This window comes from Ptychodera flava, chromosome 18 (genome assembly GCF_041260155.1).
Source record: "Ptychodera flava strain L36383 chromosome 18, AS_Pfla_20210202, whole genome shotgun sequence".
NCBI classification, from domain to species: Eukaryota; Metazoa; Hemichordata; class Enteropneusta; family Ptychoderidae; genus Ptychodera; species Ptychodera flava.
The window spans coordinates 12,226,994-12,247,991 of record NC_091945.1 but is presented as its reverse complement, the minus strand read 5'-3'; the positions used below and the strand labels follow the sequence as shown (position 1 = coordinate 12,247,991).

Below are 20,998 nucleotides of genomic sequence, written 5' to 3'. Positions count from 1 at the left end.
TTCTATTTACATTCCCGCAATGCAGACTGCGCTAGGGAATATAGGGGGCCATCAAGTCGCAGTGGCACAATTTCTGTCAGTGGGAGTAGAATTTGCACTAGAAGTGGTATACCAAACACCGCTACTAAAACAGCATGTTGAATAGAGCCAGCAAAACAAATGCAAGATCACACACTGAACAATAATAAAGATATTGTCTGATAGTTTTATGTACAGTGTACACAGGGCAATGCCCCTACTTTCAAGGTGGGAAGGTCCATATTAACTGTGCAGCCACTACAATCTCAAAGGCTCTCGTCTGATTGAGGATATTGAACATGTTCCTAAATACTAAGGGTATATAGGGGCAGAATTTTATAATTTTGATCAACTGATTGATCAATATCAACAGGTTAAAGTCATAATGTAAGGTTCAATAATGTCACTTAACCTTAACCGTGGTGGGAGTAAAAGAGTTGGTTGACCCATTCACTTTTAACACTGTTTGACAAAATCAAAATCTCACATGCTCAGACATTCATTTGAATATCATAATAAACAAGGGTCCACTGTTTTGACATGATTTTCAGATAACATTTCTATAAAATGTTTCAATACTAAAAACTGCATAGCACATTGAGCAGCAAATCCTAAGAGATATAAACAGCGTACCAGTTAAATTGCAGGCTGAGCCCATCATTATAGCCACAAGCTTTTTCCTGGCGACATACTACATCCGCCTTAGTCAGCTAACCATTTATACATTTGATCCTTGTCCACGTCCGTTTCCGTGTCCTTGAGAAATCTTGTAGGTCAAAATAATGCAGCTTAAGCGCAAAACTGGGACCCATTATTATTGAGTTATAAGCAGACATATTTTACAATTCGACAACAGTGCAACTCTGCAAAATTGATCTTTTCTTCAAAAAAACTTCAAGTTCAGCATGACCTATGACCTTTCTCATTCTGATCGATTTCTGGTGATTTTTTCCATCATTTCGAACATGGCCTGTACGCAATCCATTTCCAAAACTTTTCCGCACCAGCATACATTTACACCCATAGCACAGTATGCAACTGGGTTATCTAACCCTGAGAGACATCATTGAAAGTGAAAAACATTCACTCCAGGTCTAAGAAAACTTAAGTGCACATTTTTGACTTGCTCTGATACAGGTTTTGGGCAAGAGTTCCTTTAGGCCCCCTCATACCTGGAAACCACTTAAATCATGGACTTTTCTTGGAAGAAGCACATCAAATACAACTTTTGGAGATTTTTATAATTAGGGTTAGGGTTAGTTTTAGGGTTAGCATTATACTTAAAAGTGTTGTATATTCTACCTGAGGAAAATGTTTGGGGGGGGGGGGCTTAAAGAACTCTTTACAAGGTTTGTATATCCCTGGTGTTGCCTCCATAGATTGCCCAACTCAGGGTCAGTGTTAGGAAAACAAAGACATGCATGCATATTTATACTCCAGCAGAGTAATGATTTGCATTACAATTTGGGCAAGACTGAAGGTTACTGGACACAAAAGAAATTTGGTTTGAATTGTTACCTGGGTAGTCCACTGATACCATCACTTTTATTTAGAGCCCCTAAGCCTGAGGAAATCCCTTTTTCTAGTTTGCAGGGGAGTCCACTGATACCATCACTTTTAGTTAGAGCCCCTAAGCCTAAGGAAATCCTTTTTTCTAGTTTGCAAGGAAACTGAAGGTCAGTCCACTAATCTTCCCACAATTTGTTTGGATGTCCTATACGTAACAATTTGATGGTGTTAATTTTTTTCTTAAATGTTGTATCCCTGGAATGTACCATAAAGCCTTGTATCATAAGTGTGTGTTGGGTGTTAAACAGATTGATCATGATTTATTGATTGATTGATTGATGTGTGAACATGGCTGTTTTTGATTGGAATCTTCCATGGCAATGTTCACATCAGTATAATATTGATCTATATGAAAGCATGATCCATTTCTGCCGGGTAGCTAATTGTAATCATAACATGATGTCTCAGGGAGTCAGTTTTCTGTGTCCTGCGTACAGGCCTACCCTTTCCTCCAGGCAGTAGAAAACTATAAGTGGCCATGTGTAACGCAAACTTGGACGAAGTAAATTGTTGAATGACAGTTCAGGTTTTGCGGTTGAACTCTTCCTTTATTATACCTCCATGATTGAACCAATGTCTGCAATATTGCTAGTAGATGGCCGTTCACTGAACCATCCAAATTGTTTACAATGTCCAATCAACACAAACATTACTTGTATCGTGGTTTTGCACTCATCCCACATAATATTATGTAACAGCAACAGCAAGTACACCATGTACCAAGCCCAAGCTCAATGCAATGTGAGAGTACTACGTAACGCATTCCTTACCGATCAAGGGCGTGGAACTTTAGTTCAACCTCTCCGTTTATCGATCTTCGTGCCCGGTGATGCTTTGAGTGTAGCTCGGTACGATCGTAGTGAAGAGTGTCATAATGACCGATCGCATTGTTGAGTCTGTTACCTGGTGCGGGAAGAAGTATAATAAAAGTGAAAGCGCACCACAAAGAAGGCAGTTTAATTTGTAACAACCACCTGTTCCGCCCACGGCGACAAATCCTTGCAAAATTTGCCAGCTATATACCATGGTAGACCAAATTTCAAACTTGGCGCCCACGTGATCGCAATCGTGACCATTCACAGGATGACGGTCGTCGGATCTTGAAATTTGAGAAGGACGCCTTATATTAAAATTGAGCGTCAATAACACTTACCGTACACTGCACTTGCGCTTGTTATGGGTAGAACGAAGACAGCCGCCAGTGCAACAAACATGGTTGTTGCCATTCTGCAAAAGTTACGACCCTTCTCGATGGAAGGGGTTGAAATGTGATGTTCAATGTCAGGCCGATTTCTCTATCCGATGCATGGGGAAGAGTCACCGCTTGAGATCCGTCACGGCGACAGTTAACTCATACAACAAGGGGACCTATACAAGGTCTTCGCTTGACACCGAAGCGTGAAAACCGCCACCAACCTGAAATGGCCTCTGACGTCATTACCTATGATGGCTATTTGCATACACGTAACACAAGTTGTAACACATTGCGCATGTACTCCGTTTGACAACAGTGTGATAACACTCGGACTTGACTGTGCTGTGATGTGCCATCCAACCTTCTCATCCTTGAAACCATAGATTTGTTTTTAATTCTATAGTATGGAGCAAAACAGTTCTACTGCTGCTGTGCAGCCGTTACACGGTTATTTACAGGAAACTTACCATGCCGGTAACAGCACCATGTAGGTTATTCTCTTTGAGAAGTCATTTTGAAAACTTTTTAAATAGTCAGTGTCACTGTGCAAGATTTCTGTACCAAAAATCTGGAAAAAAAAACTGCTAGCTCAGAAGTTTTCTTTGCTCTCATTATGTGATCAATAACACACATTTTCCTCGTCTCAAAGCCACTCACACAGGAATGCGCACACACGTAGGCATACATACATAAGCTTACATACATACATACATACATACATACATACATACATACATAGGCCTACATGGGGGTGTGGTTGCGGGTACGGTGTGAGTGTACGCGCATGCAACAGTATGTGTTACTGAGGGAGGCCCGGAGGGTCATACAAACCTTTTGAGTCGGCAAGGGGATGTTGAAAATTTACAATCTGGGGCGGGGAGCCCAGAAGTTTTCTTTCAACGTTTCGGAATGCCCAAGGCAATCCTCCGACCATAAATAAGGGACTGGTCAGTTTCTTCGGCCTGGGGGGGGGCGGTGGATTATTTTTTGCCGACGTCAAAAAGTGGCTGACCCCCCCTATTCCAAATTTTGAAAACAGGGTGACCCCCCCTATTCCAAATTTCTAAAACAGGGTGACCCCCCCCCCCCCGGGCGCGACAAAGGTAAAACAAAAGATGGACATAAATTTTATATATATATATATATATATATATATATATATATATATATATATATATATATATATATATATATATATTATATATTTACATTTTACATATATTTATATTTTAAATAGTCATTCTATGTTTTAGTGAAATTGTTGACTTGTCAGTTGTAAGATAGGAATTTCAAAGTGTCAATCTTAAAGTTTAAATACAGTACATTTTGAATGAGCTGTATTTTGAATGAGCTGTGAATGTATTTCACACTTTCTCTGCTTAACCAGATGTCCTGAACTGTTACAGAAATGGATGTCAATCATTAATATCAAAGAGGAAAAAGCAGTGAATCAAAAACTTTGATGGGTGTTAAGACTTGCCAAGCATCCAATTAAATCTACTGAGGAGCCATAGAGAGCTTTTTTAGCCAAATCTGATGTGTACAGTGTCTGAGAGGACCTTTTCTTGTGTAACATTGAAACCATAAAAGCACAGCTAATAATGACAAAAACTGCCTTTTTTAACTCTTATTTTTTTTCATAAAAAAGTATCTTTCTACAGAAAACCTATGAAACAAAGGAAAATAATTGCATCAATGAGAAGGAAAGATATCTTGTCATTTTTCTATCTCTAAAATAAGTCACTGTATCAAATATATATTGTGAAATATTTGTGCATGTTGCTTTCTCATACTGAATTCTCACAGACTGAACAGAAAAGTATCAGGAATTTGTCATCCTTTTCATATGAAATGCAGATTTCATAATGGTACACTTTCACTTAGCAAAGATCAAGATATCTCTGAAAGTATGGCGCCCGAAGGGCGCGCCAAAAAATATTAAACATCCTGATATTTCTGATATATATGCCTTGTATATTAAAGTCATGCACCTGAAGGGCATGCTGAAAGATGTATGATATATTAAAGTAATGACCTTGAAGAGCACGCTGAAAATATTGAACATACAGATATCTCTGATGTATGTATGCTTGATATGTTAAAGTTGGGCGTGCTGAAAAATATGACTGATTATTAAAGTTACGCGCCCGAAGGGCGCGCCGAAAAATACAACTAAATGATGAATTTTGTGGCTGACACTAGCATTTTAGGCAATGATGAGCCTGTGTCAAAATTCAAAAACACACTGACCCCCCCTATTGGGCATTTCAAAAACATGGTGACCCCCCCTATCACCAAAGTCAAAAACAGGGTGACCCCCCATGAATCCACCGCCCCCCCCCAGGCTGAAGAAACTGACCAGGCCCTAATGACGGCTCAAAGGCAAATATAGCTTATAATAAAATTTTACTCAGCGAATTTCTCTCGTATGTTTCCGCGAAGGTAGCTTCACTCAAAATATTTTTAAGTTCTGCTAGATGTAACATGCCACTTGTAGTAGCTACAATAGGGTAACTTTTCACCGTTCTTTAATCTTAATTGAAATTTCCAATTCAAAATGGGTTATAGCATTATGGTTTTCATCACGAAAATGCTCGAATATTCATTTCTCCAGGGAGCGACACAAATTAAAATTCTATTGCGACAGCATTAACATGATTAACAGGTCCTAGATTATTATTGATAACTTGTCGTGGCGTTGGCACTCCAAGGATGGCTAGATATCCTGGGCCGTTCCGCAAAATTTAAAAAAAAAACTCCTTTTCAGGGACTTAACAAAATAATAAGTAGCTCCTTTCTTGGTTTCTTGGAATTTGATGGTAAAAATCCCGATCCGTGACCGGCCCTCCCTGTTTTTTGGAACACTTATGGATTGATACGCATGCAGGATCGAGGAGAGCGCCCCCATCGGGTCACCACTGAGTTTCGCATGAACACACTCCACAAAAGTAAGCTTATGAGCAATACAAAGACGAGGGCTAAAACATAATGGAAATACATGTATTGTCAATATGATGTACACACATGATTTATCTGGTTAAAATTACTAAATAAAAAGTCCGTGTCAGAATAAATTTGAGATGCTGAGGAGTGCTCCCATCGACACAACTCGTAAAATACGTACGGTAAATTCAACAAATACCGACTTGAGCGTGATAAATTGCTGTATACTCGTTCCCTGTCGTTTACATGCATTTACACATTATTCTAGCAATATTTTCTTTCACCAAAAGCGGAACAAAACTTATAGAACGACAATTAATAAAGAAGAGTTTGCAAAGCTCAGGTGGACACCAGCTTTGAGCATATACGTATACAGCCGCTGCCGCTAGACTATGATCTGTGAATACGTGGTAATGGGGAGTCAGTCTAAAAATGAAAAGCCACGAGCGACGAGGGGGTTACTCGATTTTTTAGGGATTGAAGGGGGCTACTGAAATATTTTATGTAACCACGTTTTGGTCACACCGTAAACGGCCGTATCAATGGTGATACGTATAATAATCGTTAATACTGCAGAGCGCTTGAGACCTGCGGAAGGGAAATTCACCGATCGAACCTGTTCATAGATTTTTTTCGAGTATATAGTGCTGTCGTTGCCGAAGCCCTAAGTTTGGCATCTTTCAAACAGTGCTTATCAATAGTGGAAATCTAGTTTCGGGGGTTGGGTGTCGAGTCTTTGAGCCACAACTTCAAGTGGACTTTAATGAAACTTTAAAGCTATGCCGGTTGGGGTACGCCTTTGATAAACCCCTTAGCCGCCCCGTAGCGGATTGAAAGGTCGAAGGAACTTAAAGCGGGGCTCTTTATGGCTGATTGGTTGACCATAGCGCTGCGCCAGAGCCGTATAGTTAAGGGTGACTGCAGTGGTGTGTTTTGTAAATTATATTGGAAAGGAAGCTCAATTCTGATCAAATACCAACCGATCTTTCAAATAATTTCATATTTCAATTTTATACTTTTCTCGGACTATAGGCCTGGACTACAATTTATCAGCCTGTACTGGGAATCCTTTTTCTTCTCTGTGATATTGTGTGTGTTTGAAAGAAAAGCATGTTTGGACCTAAATTTTATATAATCGAGCAATTTAATCTTTGACATACACGCCCACGCAAATTTATTTATTTATTTATTTATTTATTTATTATTTATTTGTGTTTTTGTTTGTTTGTTTATTGATTGATTGATTGATTGATTGATTTGTTTGTTTGTTTGTTTGTTTAGATAAATCAACGGGCATTAAGTCCATTTACAGGCACCTTAGGAGAAAAAGAAACAGGTAAGAGATAAATAACAAAATGCAATAACAGATAAAAGTTCTATAACTAGGCCTACAAACTGAAACAAACATAAATAACAACAAAAATGCGGGAACTGGCTATTTAAAACATCATTTCAAATGGTAACACATCTTAAAATGCGGAATATATTCTCAGATTTATTCTTGAGGTGCTGACGCGGAAAATACAGGCCTACATATTTATTACGTAGCTGTCTGCTGTAAAGAATCGATGTATTTTGTTGGCAATTTCCTATTCAGGAACTATCAAATGGACATTCAAAGGTTTGGCCGTTTAAAATCATCTTCTGTCAAAAGTGACCCTCCCCCTAAAGATACTTTGTACAAATTGAATGGACAATTCTATAGTGTGCATTGACAATTTATAAACAAAAGTAACATCTAAAAAATTTACGCCTCACCAGTTGGGGAAAATTACAGCTGGTACATTGAGAATCGTATTCTGCTGAAATATAAAACATGAAAATTTAATAAATTTTTGCTGCACACGTTAAATTTCATCAATTTGTGACTTACTTAGCCTAGCCTATTTACGTAAAAATTGTGAACGCAATATTTGCAATTGTTTGGCAAATAAACATACCCTTGGTTATACCGCGATTACACTGCACCAATGTGCGTAGCTTAGCTGTCCAAGATCTCTTGTCCAGGTAGCTTGATGCTCCCTGAATTGATGCTTCCTGAAATTGAAACAAGTGTCGAACTAAGGGAGCTTTCAGTAATTACAGGGGAGGTGGCCATGGGCCGGGGGCATTGGAGGGTCACTTTTTAGAAAACTGTTCAAGGGGGAGGGTCACTTTTTATAAACCTATATCTTTGGGGAGGGTCACTTTTGACAGATTAGAAGCTGATTTTATGGCAAAAGCTTTGATTTTCCATGTGATATTTCCTGAATAGGAAATCACCGACAAAATACACATTATCCACAAGTTTCACAAGCAAACGGAAGATGCAGTGGTACCCTATTAAACACCTTGAACAGCTAAAACTGATATAAGACAAGAGACAAAAACATATGCAACAGGTGGGAAAGTGTATATCAAATGTACATAAATGCTAGTTTTAGTTTTATTTTGGAAAAAAATGTGCATATAGTTCTCTCATAGACTACCATATACAGTGAATCAACTATTCAGTGAAATTCCAAAATCAAATTACTTGCACAACCATGGACTTACAATAATAATAATAATACCAATAATTAAGCGCACATACATGCACAGATTAACCTAGTTTTGTATTGAAAAAAAATTATTCATAGTTTCATCATAGACTAGCATGTAATTTCTTGTACACAAATGCACATTTTACTTCCCATTTCATGCAAAGTACATTTAAATACATTATCAAACACATATAATATACAGATATAGCATTTTGGTGGACGAAAATTGTCAATAATTTGCCTGATAGACTCCATGTAGGCCTATTATGATTTGATATTTTTGGATGAAGCACTGTATCAGCTACATCTTGCCTCCTTATAGTTGCACAAAATATGGTGACCCTCCCTCAAATGTATGAAATACCATATCTCTTCAAAAATTCTTGCGTGATAAATTGCAACTGTCCCTCCAAACACAGCAGCCGTCCCCTCAGTAATTTGTCCCCAACTAACATAACGATTGGACGATGCACGGTCCCTCCACCGTGGACGATGCAATGGGCGGTATGACCGTGCGTGGACCATGGGAATACCCCAGCTCCACCAGTGGCGTAGAGGGAATCCCCAGCGCACAAACCTTCGCATTCGACCGTGTCACTTCCCAAACCCCTACGCCTCTATGTCGAAATATTAAATAGTAAAATAAACTTGACTGTTAATATTTAAGACAAAAATTCATTGAACAGCAAGAACGTTTGCGATATTTACAATTATTGTCAAGATGTGCTTTTAATTAATCGAATACTACATTAAGGACTATTTTTCTTGTGCTGCATATACAGTGTATCATGTAATCAATCAAAACAAAATGGCGGAAGAGGTACACTCAGTGGCCCAGTTTCCGTACGCTTTGTTAAAATAATCACTTTACAGTGACTGTGATGCCCTCTGTTATCGTTAAATGTCGACTATATGTAAAAAATTTGTCTTTCGTCATTCACAACGAGTTTGGTCGGTCAGGGTTGGGGTCAGGGGTCTCCATGCGGACTTTGCTACCGCCCTCTAGTGGCCCAGATTCCGTACAGTTGTATCCAAATACCGTACACAATTTGAAAATGCGATGAAAGGCACAAAAGAGCGATATTTTGGGATCTTTAGGATTTTATTCTATTAATAGACACATAGGCTTCCATTTTAAACACAAAACAACTCGCATGATACTCCGATATCATAATATTTCATCCAGTGCAGCGTCCTTTGTTTCTACTCTCTACTATGAAAAATTGATTCATAAAAAGATCAACGGACTTCATGTGTATTTTGTTAGATATCGAATTTAAATGGACACAAATATATATATATATATATATATATATATATATATATATATATATATATATATATATATATATATCAGGAATGCTAGCAAAAAGAAATCAGACATTACCATGTATTCCTCAGTCATCAGACATAACTGCTGTCACTGTATACTGCCCTCCACCAAATAAGACAGACGGTCTTACTGTCAATGGTTTCGTTGAGGATTTTACGAATTTTCTGTCCTCCCACCCTGACAAAACTTCGCCATTATCATCGTTGGATATTTTAACTTCCATGTCGACGATCGCAATTGCACGGCACAAGTGCAGGGAAGTACCGTGATCTGCTTGACTCTTTCTCCCTGCGTCAATGGATCTCTTGTCCCACTCATCGCGCTGGTCATACCTATAGACCACATAATCACACGCATTGATGATACTACCATTACCGACATCCGAGTTGAACCTATCCTATGCCATATCTGATTACTTTCCTTTGCTTTTCACTGTTGACTATCGCCATTGCTATGCAGAAAACCAGCAGCGCATAATATCCAGAAATATGAAATATTGTTTTCCCACTGATTCATTCGCCGTGTCTCATCATCGATTCAGCTTCAGCCAAACACCAAGGTATGAGAAAATTGGACATTGGACACATTTGATGCCTCTACGCGTATGAAATTTGTTCAAAATAGACAACCAGCACCATGGATTACAAAGTCTGTTACGAATGCATTATCAGAAAGAATGAAAGCTGAACGGATTTGGAAAAAATCTAAACTAGAAGTACATTGACAGATTTACAGAGAGTTGCGGACTACGTTGTTCGCCTAATTGAAAATGCCAAACGTGACTATTATTCATAGCAAAGGCAACCATAAACAGTTGTTTAATATCATTGAACGGTTAATCGGCCAACCTCAGAGATCTGTTTATCTCCCTAGCAAACATAATAATCCGTCAGAAATCGACAATCGCTTTGCAGATTTCCTTTTACATTGTGTGAAGTATCTAGTTTTGAACTTGAGCCAGTCATCCGACGAGCTTCGATCACCGTCAAAGCTTGTCACCGATCTGCGATTTGAAACCCGAGTGTCGTTTCGAAACGTTTGCACCAATAACCACTGAGGAAGTCTTGTGTACCATTCAGTCATCTCCTTTGTCCACATGTTGCCGAGATCCAATGCCTACTAAGATCCTGAAGCAGCCAGAAATCCTACAGGTATTATTATCCTACATAATCACGTAATGGTATTGTACCCACAGATTTTAAACACGCTGTACTTTTTATGCCGATGATTCTTCATTATATATGTCTTTCGAGATCAATGATGCCTTTCATCGTGATGGCTAGCAATCTTGAATTATGTATTTCACACGTTAGGTCTTGGATGTCTGCAAACTTCCTTTGTTTGAATGATGATAAAACTGAATTTATAAATTTCTCTGCATTTTCCAGTAATGTTTCTGACGATAGAATACGGGAGATACGGGTCGGTGACACCTTGATCCCTGTTCAAAGTCAGGCAAAGAGTCTTGGAGTTATCCTGGATTCCGGTCTTACGATGTACCCTCATATCAACAATATCTGCCGCCCAGTTATTTTTCACTTAAAACGCATTGCAAGTATTCGCAAATATCTTTCTAATTCAGATATAGTTGATTCATGCTTTTGTGATATTTTGCATTGATTCATGTAATGCTCTTCTTTATTGTCTTCGAAAATACTCAATCGCATTCAACGTATTCAGAATATGGCTGCTAGAATTGTAACTCCCTCAGGAGTCACTGAGCATATCATCTCAATTTTGTCTCAGTTGCATTGGCTGCCTGTTTCTCAACGTATTGTTTTTAAGATTCTTATCTTCATCTATCAGTGTATCCATTCACTTGGTCCAAGTTATCTTTCTAGCATGGTTAATTTGTACGTCCGAAAAACAGATTGTCAAAGCAGGTCGCGAAGAATGGGGACCGTACCTTCAGTACTGCCGCCCCCTTTTTATGGAATAACCTTCCGATTGTTGTTCGTCGCTCAACAAGCCTGCCAAGTCTTAAAACAAGTCTTTTAATTCTGCTTTTAAATGAACTCATCCATTGTATCGATGTTTTTGTTTTGATTTTTAAATCCTGTTACCTTTTATAATGTTGATTGTATTTTACCTAGCGTCTCTAATCACACTTTAAATCGCTTTATAAATAAATTAATATTATTATTGTTGTTATTATTTTGAAAATTTTAGTGCCTTGTTATGCAGCTGCATCTCCATATAATGACAGTCAGATTTCCCACATTGCTGAACAAATGTCTTTTTTTTTCTTCAAATGGTATACTATGATCAATTTTTTCTTCTCAAGACATTACCTGATCAATTTTCTTTCTTTCCTTCTTCTTTTCCTTCTTCTTCTTCATCTGTCGATCCCACCCCCCTCAAAATCAAATGGTTTCCCTTATTTAGTATTTGTCTATTACTTTTCTAAAATATTTTTCTCTTCAATTATATGTATTAAAAAGATTCACTCTTTTGTATATTTTAATATTGGAAACTGCAACTTTACTGGTCCTTGTTTTATGATGATAAGATCACAGAGGGAAATAAAACAAGTCATCGGTCATTTTATAATTCTGCAATACATGTGTTTATTTTACATCCTTATTTTAAAAAGGAATATGAACATTGACATTATGACACTTTCATAATGTTAAAAATCATTACATGCTTAACCCTTAAAGTGCCATAGACTTTCCATAGAATCCACCTCCCAGACCAAGGACTTTTTGAACCCAACTATCCAACATGGTACGCTTCTTTCAACATGGTACCTGTAAAATGTAAGAAATGGAAGTGTTTATTTATGGTTGTGAATAAAGTCTGTTGTAGAAACAAGGCGTGCATACATGAAAATAGTACCTATGATGATTAACATATTCCATGCACTAAATACATAAATTAGTTTAATACATTTGAGCACAAAAAAGGGAATTTTATATATACCAGTCACACATTTCAAAGCTTAATAACACATTACGGTATTCTTTTTCTCATGATGTCAATTCAAAGTTAACATCTGAAATATGATTTCGTTCACCAGGATATTAGCAGCAAAAATTTTCAATTTGAATTATTGCACATCAATAAAATTTTAGAGTAATATTAGGATTAGGACAAGACATCAGTCATGGGGTTAAGAATTTCTCACTTCTTTTATCCATACTATCCTCATTTTACTTAACACTTTTTCAATTACGAAACAAGACATCCTAAAATAAAAACAAGAAATCCATTTTTTAACTTCACAGCCATCAGTTGATGTCTTAGTATAAGTAAATTCTATAACTCGAACTAAAATTATGAATCAGTTATTGATTTGATAGATAAATAGATAATATGTTGCATGAAGAATCCCTACCAGATTTTTTATGCTCCCTGCATAGAAAAGGAAGGATACACACTGAGAAAAATAAAGCATGGTTTGAGTGATTTTCACTTAAAAGTGTTATGAAATCTTTGTGTTGATAAATCAATGAATGCAACCATTGTTCTGACTGTTCTGTACCTCCATGGTTCTGATCGTAATGAATAGATGACATAAAACGTGATAACTTTTATGTTTGTCTCATCGTGCATCACTTTTGGAAACACTGTTTTATAGTAGTTACAAACAGAGTGGGAAAAAGGTTTTCTTATACATGTAAACTTTACACTTTATGAAAAGAAAAATAAAGGGAATAAAACGTATGGTAAAATAATAAGAATATTAATCAATATCGCCAGCAGAATATGATTGAGAAGATCGTAATATTATTTTTGTTTAACTTAAATCACTGAACATGGAGGTGGGGCCTCTACCGTATATAACTAGACTTTGTGATGAATACACTCAGTGCTAGTGTGAGTTTTCCGACGACCTCAATTTTCGGACATTTAATGACATGCTGTTCGTTGTACGGTACTCACTTCGCTCCGTACGGTTTCACAAGTCAAGTGATGCTCCTGTCCTGTTGTGGATAGTTTTTTTTAGATAGAAGCTATTTTGGGCACGGCAAACTTGGCAAAGTTAGCCAGACTGTAGTACGATACAAGGTGCCGGAAGCAACACACAGAGACAGCCCATACGTCCGGTAGGTAAGCGCAAAACACGTCGAAATACGGTTGAGTCGTCCATGGGTTAACCGTAACTAATTATCACGAAATATTTATATGTCAGTTTCTGAACATATCGAAATTAAAAATCGGAGTTTTGAAGTTTCAAATTATCAATATTTAGCCCCTGATCACATTCAAGAGTCGTCCTATTACTGCGATAGCAGTCCGATTCTATGCACTCAACATGGGGGCAAAAGTTTGGCAACTTCCGTCGTATTAACAGTTTGGGGATAAACACAATAGAGTTTCAAAAGGGCATGTGGTAATAAGATTTCGTAGTGCTCGTCATTTATGAAACGGCTTTGGGCGAAATTCACTACCCTGTCCGAAAACTGTCACTCACACTGATAGTACGCTTACAACAAAACACTCCGGAAAAAGAAGGAAAGATAATATTCGAATTTGGAAGATAAGCGTTCGCAATCGCGATTAAGGAATGACACGTGTTTGCGTACGGATACTGGGCCATAAACGTCAATCGGAAACACAAGTTAAAATTCTTTCACGTTGATATTTTGAAACAAAGTTGCAGGCGACAACTAACAACACAGTGATGGCGGATGCTATAGTGTGCGAGATATGTGTGAGCGTATTGCGGAATTTCTTGAATAATGCCTTGAATATGACGTAGCGTTCGCAGGTACCATGAAAGTTGCGTGATTTTAACAGGCGCTCACAAAAACAATGTGATTATTTTTTAAAAGGCACACATAAGTGATACTTACCGATATTGCAGCAATCGACAGAGATGCAGCCTTTAACCCACAATGCAATTCGAACGGAAAATGACCCGGAAGAGGTTAAAAAGCCAACACGTACGGAAACTGAGCCTGTACGGAAACTGGGCCACAGACTGTAGCTGCCGCCGAACGGAGCCGCTAGAAAATGTAGTAAGTGTTTGTCGCTGGTATAGTTTAAATTGTTGTTTGATCTTAGAGTTGCAGGAACTGTTTGCCATTTTGGGTAGCTCCTAAACATTTTTATGGATTCACGTGAATAATGTTGCTGAATCATCAAATACAAAATCGGGCTATCAGGTAAAATGGTACAAATTAAAATCATGGAGGTTATACACAGGTTTATGTTTAGGAATGGTCAACATTTACAAAACAGTGATGCTTACAATTACTATTGATGTGCTCGATCTTTTCTAAGTTATTTCGAAAATCGTGGTTTTTATTATGTACGACATTATCCGTTTGTACATTCCTCAGACGGTACAAAGAACTGAAACGCATCATGCACACCATGTAGCCCTGCCTACCTAGCTCTCTGCATGGCAGGGCTATGTGTTACCGGCGTTATACGGCCTCCTACCATGGGATGGGAGGCCGTATAACGCCGGTAACGCACAGCCCTGTCATGCAGAGTATGAGAGGCCGTAGAACGCCCATAACACACAGCCCTGCCATGCAGAGCTAATCATTGGTGTTCTTTCGTCTTTCGACAGATTTTTTACCGGGGACGTGTACCGGAAGTAGCCAAATACTGAGCCCTCAACGCTCCCCCGTCGTCGTGAATCGTTCGCTTTTCAACCTACCCGAAATAATTGGCAGTACCTTGGTACAGATAACCGACAGAAAGACAAAAGATGGCTAATAGCAACCTGGTTGTTCCTGTCATGCTATGGGGTCGACATCCTCCAACCCACTGCATTTCAGCTGTAATGATCACAAGCGACCAAAGAACCATCGTGACTGGTTGTCATGACGGTCAAATCGTACTGTGGGATTTCAGTGAAAATCTGCGGGTAAATGGAATATATATAGACATTGATGATTGAGCTAAGTGCGTTACTTCTGACATGGTGAATTCTAGTACCTTACATACACCGATACTAATCAGTTTTCCAATCATTTTCTCGCCCTCTACAACACCGAGAAAGCACAGATCAGTGTGCTGGGCTAATTTTGTTCTCTATGGTATACACCCTCCTCAACTAAAGCTTTTTCGAGTTACAACATAACAATTATTCTTCTCAAAAGTGTTATCACAAAGCATAAAAATGTACTTTTATATTTCTATAGATTTGTGAAGCCATATTTTTTTCATCAAGTATAAGAAAACGGTAATTTCATCGGCGTTTCTGATATTACTTTAATCTCTGTGAATTAGCTCAAATGGGTTTGTGTGGTATTCAGTGGTTATCATGGCAAGGCTGTTACAAATAGCGCTGATCACAAATGACGTCATTGTTCTGTCTCATTAATATGCAGAAATAACATTTGTCCGCATTTTCCGCATAATCGACAAAAAAAAAACCTGCGAGTGTTAGAATGTCTATTTAGCATCACACTTATTCGTATGAATTGATGATTGAGACTACAAGCTGCAACAACAGCTGCGCATACAACGACAAAATTTGTCCGAATTTCAGCTCATTTGTCCGAATGTCGCGCGCGTGCAGCTATATTTAGTAACACACCCGAAATCACGATCAACGCTATTGCAAAAGCAGTCAATTGAAACCGCTGTAAGCAACCCTTGGGTGCTGGCTTCTGATACAAGCACATGAGATTTGGTCAGGTGGTATACCTGATACAAGCATGAGATTTGGTCAGGTGATGTCTTATTCATTCTATTGACTGTCGAACATATTTATCCTAGCCAGTTACTCATGCTATACACTTGTAAGTCAGTACCCAGTGTTTGGCATTGAATGTCAGTTACTGATGCGCATTCTACTTTAATAATTTAATTATACTGGTGTGTTTGTTTTAGATTTCTGCACGCAATATGCTCTATGGACACACCTCGGCTATAACATGCTTGTCAAGAGCTAACGATTCCTGGGACAAATCAAATATCATCAGTGCTGCAGAGAATGGGTAAGATAGGTACTCAGACCTGTATTGCAAAATGATCAAAAGCCATAGCAGCAGGTACAAGCTATTTTGCTTTTTTCATTGCCTAACTTTGAAAGCTCAACAGCAGACCTTTCACTGTGCACCAGATCATCACCGCTATTGTAGTGATCTTTAGGTCTTTAATAGCTGAGTTTTCCATGTAATGGCTACATAGCAGGAGCACTGTGTCCATCTTCTATTTCAAGTGTTGTATGCTGGTAAAAAAATTGTTTCTACTTTGCTTTGATACGTGTGCAACTGAAAATATGTGCTTTATAGAGGGATACTTATATTTCTGTCAACAAATGTTCAGTTTAACCCTTTCACCACAGTGGTTTGACCCAATCCCACTGTTTTCTGCAGTGAAGTGGGACATCTACATAGGGAAACGGGGATGCAAGGGTTAAATGTCAGCATCATTATGATATCCTAGTCTGTAACATCCTTGGCTTCAATGAACAAAATAACAGCTACTATACCTGATTCATCTTGTCGAGCTTGCGATTTACTTTTCACTTTCTTCTTCCTTCTTCTTCCTAGTCTAGCCACCTTCATCAAATTGAAGATTTTGCAAGGCTTTGAAAGATCTAGTTGATGTATTCTCTAACATTTCAAATTAAGGTCACCGTGTGTCCTAAATAATGTTTCTGAAGTATTCACAGATGTATTATAGCATGTACAATGTGATCAACTTGAACTCTACTGACCAGCAGTTTTACATCATTTGTTGCAGTGAGCTATGTCTGTGGGACACTGATGACGGACGGTGCATTGAACACACAAAAGTACCAGGAACTCATACCAACATCCATGTATGTAATGAAGTTTTGAATTTACAAGATGTGCTTTAACTTTACTAGTGAATTGCGACAAAGAATTTGTTGTTTAATTTTTAAGCAGTGATAATTGAGCATGCTGAGCAGTGCATGCATGTCCTCAAACTTTGAACATGTGTAACTCTGTGAGTCGATTAAGCATTGTGTCAATGTTTCCTTGAATAAGCCTTGTATCAGGATATGTATTCTTGAGCAGTGGCAAATCTAATTGGCCAATAGGTCGAACCAGGAATTCGAATGGACCACGGTACAAACAAGCCTACGTGCGCAAATGCGCATAGAAATACATGTATTTCTATCCGCGATTGCACGCATGTGGGTTTGTTTGTACCGCCATCACATAATCTTTTGGGTGTACAGAGTCTATAGAACACATGGCTTCTTTTTTATTCTGGAGTAGAATCATTAAGTTAAGGGAGAGGCTGTTGCCAAACTTAACACAATGTATACAAACTGCATGAGTTGCCATCAAAGTGTCATCAAGAGATACCAGTAGGTTACAGTAGTTTTCAAAAAGGCAGAAACATGGCCATAGCAGTGATAGGGTGAAATTTGGTTTCCCATTATGTATAGTAACAAAATGTGTGTTACAACAAACTGTATTCACCAGGACTTGATAGAACCTCATATTTCCAATAAATTTTAGACTTCCATAGCTACTTATCTTGTCTTTTATTTGCAGCCAATCCAAGTCACAAAAGGAACTGGACGTGAATCCTGGGTTATCCTGCATGGCTTTTACTCCGACATACATATCCTGGATTCCAACAGTCTGGAGATATTGTTCACTTTGACTTGTAAAGTGACACCTGATTGGATCAGTGCTTTGACATTGCTCAGACCTGTGAAAAGACAAGGTACGGTTGCAAGAATTTTTTAAAGAATTGTGTTAGTCAATTTTAGATGATCACTGTTTTGTTTTGACTCTCTTAATGACATAACGTACTAGGGACAGGAGACAGAAGCTAGAGTAGTTGATCTTTCCAATGATATAAAAACTCAGCTTGATATGATATATACCTGTATCTCCAAACCGTCAATGGAACACTTTTTCAACACCTTCTTTGTATATTTTGTTCCAATTCTCATTTCCTTGTCTTGTGCTAGGGCCTCAAACAACATGACATTGAAATGCATTGTGGGTAAGAAGTCAACTACTCACCACAGTAAGAGTTTGGATCATGATGTCATAAATACTTTGTCAATAATGTTACAACTGTCACAACAAAATGTTCTGTATTGGTGAAGATAGCTAAACTCTTTCATCTTTTCATCTGTATTGATGAAAATAGCTAAACTCTTTCATCTTTTCATCTTTACAGACATTTGTAGCCTTACATTCCTGTACAACTGACTTAAAACTTAACTTTTCCTCCCATGTAATCTTATGTGTTTTACCTGTAGAAATCTGCCTATTGAAAATATTGTTGACTGCTTGAGTCTTTTATGACTCACTAAGTGGCAAAATAGTATGTAAGGTACCAAGAATTGTATGTGTCACAATTTGATTTAAATCCAGGCTTAAAATCTTAATACCCTAGACTTCTGTTGATTTTGCAGAGGATGTGATAATTGCCCTGACAACATCTGGGACTCTGAAAGTGTGGACATTAACAGGAGCTGAGTCCAAGGTATGATAAATGATTGAATACTGTGTGTGTTGTGTTGTGTTTACATTTCAATATCCAGCTTTCAAGTCATCTTTAGATTCTTGGAATTTTAACTAACATCCAGAGATGTTGTTTGGTGACTTTCCAAAGTATGCTAGTTTCTTCACAGTGTTTGATTCATTTGCTGTAATGAGAAAAAAAGTGTAAACACAACCATGCACAAAGTCTTGCTAGGAGAACGGTCATCAAGCTTTATTCAAATTTCCCCAGAAAGTATCTTTGAAATAACAACTTGAAGAAGAAATATCAGTTTGTGATATTGTGATCTTTCTGTGTAGTCATTGGTATTCCAAGAAGTTTCATAAATGGTATAATGTTCTTGTTCTTGTAGGATTCTGAACCAGTATTTGAAGATGAATCCAAGCCCCTCCGATGTCTAAATGCACAATCATTGACATGCTGTGCTTTCACTCTCAGAACTGTCTTGGTTGTATGCAGTAAATATTGGCAGGTAGGTTCTTCATTTCTTTGAACCACAGTCCCTCCAACACTGAGGGACTGTGTTTGTACATTTACAGGCAGTTATTATTGGTCTATCAGACAATTCCAGGATTATTTGTGGATGGTAATGCCAACTTAGGCCAGAAAGAAAAAATAAATTGTTCTGTTCATCGGAATCACCGCTTCTACTTGGCCCAATTTGGAAATTATTTTTTTGATATCGGCAAATTCATACTTCTGCATTGCAAAGACTTTAGTACCACCACTGGCTGCGCTCAGAATATGTTGTTCAAACACTGACTGTATATGTAATTCTCTGTTATTGTTGAGAAATATAGTGTTGAATTCAATAACCAGTATCAGTGTATCTTTTCTTAGATATTATGGTTAGCGTGAAAGGGTAAAAGATTATTTTGCCTTGTCTGCATTCCGGGCAAAAAAGTCCAAGGGACTGCGGTTACCTTTGGCCTAAAAAAAATTTAAAAATTTTCACTCGCCACTCCTGAACCTATGTCCAAAATATCCGATGAACAAGATTTTTATTTTCTCTGGCCTTAGGGAAAAATTCTTTGTGATCGACACCAAATAACGTTGAAAACAGAGTTAGAATTTACAGGTGAATTTTCGATGTCTGTGTTTGTGAACATGTACTTGATAGAAATGGGATCACCAAGTTGTCGTTGCTCTAAGGGAGTCTTGTTTGGTCTGGTCTATCAAAGCCAAACACCAACACCTACCACACAGTACACACCAGAATCTGTGTGCCAGATGCATGGTTTGGGTTTTACATGGTTCCTGGCTGGTTTCAAAGGCTCTGAAAAGTGCCGTTTTTTGCCCGAGTTAGGTGACTTACAATGTCAACCGAATCACTCTCTAACAGGCTTTCAAAACCCTCAAACCATGATTTGCTTTAATCACTCCACTTCTCTGTCAGCATGTCGGCGATGACTTGCTCATCATGGGTGAGGCTGTCCTCACTGCCGTCAAGGGCTTTTGTTATGCAATAAACCTTGAATGACTTGCTGACCATCAACGGTTGACATTTCAGCACCACGCTGCTGCAACCTAGTTGACTATGGTGTGCCTGTCCGCTGGTGTGAATTGGCCATCGTTGTCACAAACCGTCGGATGCTGCAGCCTTTTCTGCTGCAGAACGGATGAAAGACGTCCAGGACTTTGCAGCTCGGCCTTTAAAGGCTTGTTCCGACAGACACGGAGAGGTTCCAATCTTGATGTACAGCCTCAAGAGCGACAGATTTTGCTCTTCACTTCCTCAGTTTCATGGGCCCTGAAAGAGTTCAACACCAACATTGAATATTGGCATTTGGTATGTAAAAAGCGCCCATATTTCGTTTAGTTAGTGGAGCATTTGATCTTCATTCATCCAGCCCTTTGCCTGAACAGCAAAGATGAAGCCTGCTGGAGCCTCCAGACCGAGTCCGTGCTTCCCCCTAAAAATTATTGTAGGAGGAAGGACGTTGCCTATCACGGCCTCTGTAAGAACAACAGTCAGGTGTCTCTTTTCTTTTCCCATCGTGGGCACCTTGATGG

At 38.4% G+C, this 20,998-nt stretch overlaps 2 protein-coding genes and 1 long non-coding RNA gene across 4 annotated transcripts in view; 2 read left to right on the top strand and 1 right to left on the bottom strand.

The window, feature by feature from the left end:
- Window positions 1–3,027, bottom strand: part of LOC139116869 (disintegrin and metalloproteinase domain-containing protein 10-like) — a 42,232-nt gene extending 39,205 nt beyond the window's left edge. Inside the window, exons 1-2 of one of the 2 annotated variants that reach the window (XR_011548403.1) lie at window positions 2,741–3,027; window positions 2,358–2,490 (exon numbers count right to left, since the gene is read on the bottom strand). Coding sequence is in view for 1 of the 2 variants with exons in the window: in XM_070679600.1 (XP_070535701.1) it covers window positions 2,358–2,490; window positions 2,741–2,813 (206 nt within the window). In the remaining variant the exon portion in view is untranslated. The remainder of the gene's footprint in view (window positions 1–2,357; window positions 2,491–2,740) is intronic. The other variant, XM_070679600.1, reaches the window with a different exon arrangement.
- On the top strand, window positions 1,613–9,070 carry LOC139116872 (uncharacterized). Its single transcript, XR_011548404.1, has 3 exons — window positions 1,613–1,694; window positions 7,007–7,061; window positions 9,030–9,070. It is a non-coding gene; the product is annotated as an uncharacterized lncRNA (long non-coding RNA).
- Window positions 9,071–14,428: 5,358 nt separating this feature from the next.
- LOC139116871 (WD repeat-containing protein 7-like) overlaps window positions 14,429–20,998 on the top strand; it is a 38,697-nt gene continuing 32,127 nt past the window's right edge. Inside the window, exons 1-7 of the mRNA XM_070679603.1 lie at window positions 14,429–14,544; window positions 15,105–15,404; window positions 16,376–16,482; window positions 17,234–17,312; window positions 18,019–18,193; window positions 18,897–18,967; window positions 19,338–19,457. Of these exons, the coding sequence (XP_070535704.1) occupies window positions 15,246–15,404; window positions 16,376–16,482; window positions 17,234–17,312; window positions 18,019–18,193; window positions 18,897–18,967; window positions 19,338–19,457 (711 nt within the window). The 5' untranslated portion in view covers window positions 14,429–14,544; window positions 15,105–15,245. The remainder of the gene's footprint in view (window positions 14,545–15,104; window positions 15,405–16,375; window positions 16,483–17,233; window positions 17,313–18,018; window positions 18,194–18,896; window positions 18,968–19,337; window positions 19,458–20,998) is intronic.